The sequence below is a fragment of the Humulus lupulus genome, chromosome 1 (assembly GCF_963169125.1).
Source record: "Humulus lupulus chromosome 1, drHumLupu1.1, whole genome shotgun sequence".
Classification (NCBI taxonomy): domain Eukaryota; kingdom Viridiplantae; phylum Streptophyta; class Magnoliopsida; order Rosales; family Cannabaceae; genus Humulus; species Humulus lupulus.
The window spans coordinates 71,608,529-71,611,456 of NC_084793.1; the positions used below are offsets into that span (position 1 = coordinate 71,608,529).

At 46.1% G+C, this 2,928-nt stretch overlaps 1 protein-coding gene across 1 annotated transcript; it reads right to left on the minus strand.

The window, feature by feature from the left end:
• Window positions 1-346: 346 nt before the first annotated feature.
• Window positions 347-1,910, minus strand: LOC133800960 (uncharacterized). Its single transcript, XM_062239108.1, has 2 exons — window positions 1,268-1,910; window positions 347-1,195 (listed from the first exon to the last, which is right to left on the minus strand). The coding sequence occupies exons 1-2, from the start codon at window positions 1,691-1,693 to the stop codon at window positions 1,160-1,162; spliced, it is 462 nt and encodes a 153-aa protein (XP_062095092.1). The 5' UTR covers window positions 1,694-1,910; the 3' UTR covers window positions 347-1,159.
• Window positions 1,911-2,928: the final 1,018 nt, after the last annotated feature.

The following is a 2,928-nucleotide window of genomic DNA, read 5'->3' on the forward strand; positions in this document are numbered from 1 at the left end:
AGGGACACGATTTGTCCATTTATTACGAGAAATATAAGGGATTGTCCGCATCCAGACATTCTTGACAATTATTGTATTTATTACAAATATTTGCTCATTATGTGTGTTGTTTTGCTGTATTATCGTTTTAAATTCTCTACTGCGAGCAGAAATGTTCGAACAGGTTTTGGTCAGGGCAAGTGACTAGGGACCTAAAGCTCCTCAATCACTTGGGGGGCATATAAGGCATCTAGTAAGCAAAGCATATCGAAAGGTATGTAAACACACGAGCAAAATAAGTGAAAGCATGCTAGGGTACTTAGAGCATTTTTCAAAATTTTATATTTTGTTAAATCACACTAAAGTATTATGCTAAGTTCGGTCATGCGAACATGTATTATAATAAAATGCAAATATTATAAAATCAAAAGTGAATCCCTTTACACCACGAGCAGTCACTGCTCGGATGTAAATGTCTGATTAAAAGTAAAAGTGCCCATGCAGCTATAAAAATAAAAATAAAAAGAGAGAAACTTGTCTTTACATTTCGACCCGTAGGTCGTATATTGAAAAATTAAAAATAAAAACAGTATAATTATAAGGCAGGAGGGTTTTGTGGATTTTATTGGTTGACTGCAGCAGCGACTTCATCATCCACACCTTCAACACCAATGGCCAAGGAGACTTTGAGCGAGGCTAGGATCTTCACTTTTTCTTCTTCCGCCAAACGAGCAACGCATTGGGCTATCTCAGTGTGCCTCATGTGCTCGGGAAGATAGCTGAAGTCGGCCCCTTGATTGTGTTTCTTGAAGTCATAGAAGCACTTAGCCATGGCACCCTTGTACCTCTCCAGATTGCTGGCATTGGCTTTCTCAAGCTCGTCGATCCGAGCCTCCAACTTGTTGGCCTCTTGCCTGCTCGCGATCAAGTCCGCCTCGAGCTTTTTGGCCTCGCAGTAATTGATAAGGTTAGACTCCTTATACTAGTCCCTTGATTCGACGGCTTTGTCCAGGGCAGTCTGCTTCCCCCTCAACTCCTCAGCCAGCTTATCTTTCTCCTCGAGCAATGTCGCGTTTGTCTTCTGAGCCGCCTCAAGCTGCTCGACATGTTTTGCTTCAGCGGGCTTGAGATCCTCGGCGTGCCGTTGCTCGAACGCCTTGGATTGCTCGGTGATAACTCCCTAGCAGAGCCGGCCGGCAGTAACGGTCAACATTGCCTGCGATCAGAACAAAAGTTAAAATGACTAATAGATAAAAGGATTGAATCTCAACAGGAAAAGAAAACTTACACTTGCGAGCTTGTTTAGTGCACGACTTAAGATTTGGTCAACGTCCATCGAATCTGTCCCAACCATGGCTTCTCGGTAACGCTCGTGCCTCAATATCTTTTCCATCCTGTCCTTGGCCGATCTTAGGGCGCGGCTCGATATGTCACCCCATGTTGGAGCAGGGGCAGCTGGCTGAGTCTGGTTGGCTGGAGTCGGTGGGGAAGGGGTCGACTCGACCCGACTGGTGCAGGCGGAGTCTGCTGCTCGAGGGGAGAAGGAGGTGGTGCTGCAATTTGTTGAAGGTCCGTCTGTTGGAGAGTCCGCAGTGCGGGTTTTCTTAGCCGGAGGCGCTTTGCTGCATTCCCCGTGATGCCGCCTGCTCGCCCTCTTCTTGCTCGCAGGAGCTTCGGGTGCACTGTACATATCGAACATGTCTTTGGATGCCATGTCTGCAAGAAAGCAAATACATGAATAGTGAGATAGTACAAATAACTGAGTGTGCTATGTCAGAAAAAGAAACAAAGAAAATTGCAAGTAAAATACCCGAGCTATCAAAACTGGTCACTACATTATATACTCTACTAGTGTTGCACTCACTCTCTGGCATGAAGAAGTCTGAATCTAAATTGGGAGTGTACTTAAAGTTGTCATCCCCATCAAATAAGTGACAGGGAATTGGCAAACTATCTAAGAGTGAGAGATCAGTACCGTTCTCATCCGAAGACTCGTCGAGAGGCTCGAGGGGTTCAGAGGCTTTCTTTTTTCCCTTTCCCGAAGGGGCAGGGGCGCGGTCGCTCGCGGGGTGCTAGAAGGTTCCCTAATTGTCATGCTAGTTGTTCTCCTCCTTTGAGGTTGCGACACATCTGGATGCTGCTCAAGAATCTCCTCCCTGGTGGCACTCCCCACCGTGGACTCCCTCACGTCCTAGTGAGGTGCCAAAAGCCTGACCAGTCTCAGGTTTGCCTCAGTGACCAGCTGTTTGATGCTCTTCTTTACATCAGACATGTTGGCCAGTAGGGCTGCTCGAAGCTCCATTTATGGAGTAGGAGCTGGTCGCCACCATGGACCTGAAGAAAGCTAAATTTCTACGGAAAATGTAGATAAAATAAAGGAAAATAAACGACCATGAGTGCGAAGGTGTTACCTCCTTGGGTGAAAGCTAAGTTGTTGGCGACCAAGTCGGTACTCAAAAAGTACTCCAGATGGTACTTCCCCACATTGGATTTGAAGGTGGTTTCACTCAGGAAAGTGCGGGTCGTTTCCTAGTGGCATAGATAAAAAAACTCTGTATTTTTTTGGTTGGGGTTGGATTTGAGGTTGAATAGATAGTTGACCTCATGTGGCGTAGGAACAGGCCACTTCTTATGACTATACAGGATATAGAGTGCGAATATCATTCTATACTCGTTAGGGGTTATTTGAAAAGGAGCGACCCCAAAATAGTTGGCCATTCCTTGGAAAAAAGGATGGAGAGGAAGGATCGCTCCTGCCTCAATATGGTACCTTGACCAGGCGCTGAAGGCGCCTCCAAGCAGGTTTGCCCGTTGGTCTCTGGTGGGAAGGAATAAAGTAACCCCGGAAAGTCCATACTTTCTAAGGAAGTTATTTATCATCCTAGCAGTGATTGTGCTAGGAGGAGCAAGATACCATTCAACGTCTGGTCGAATGGTGTTTCGAAGTTG

Excerpts from the sequence above, each read along its gene's own strand:
- LOC133800960 (XM_062239108.1), bottom strand. The coding sequence starts at position 1,693 with ATGGCATCCAAAGACATGTTCGATATGTACAGTGCACCCGAAGCTCCT. Across the intron at positions 1,196-1,267 it reads CACTAAACAAGCTCGCAAGT|GCAATGTTGACCGTTACTGC; the intron begins GTAAGTTTTCTT and ends TTCTGATCGCAG.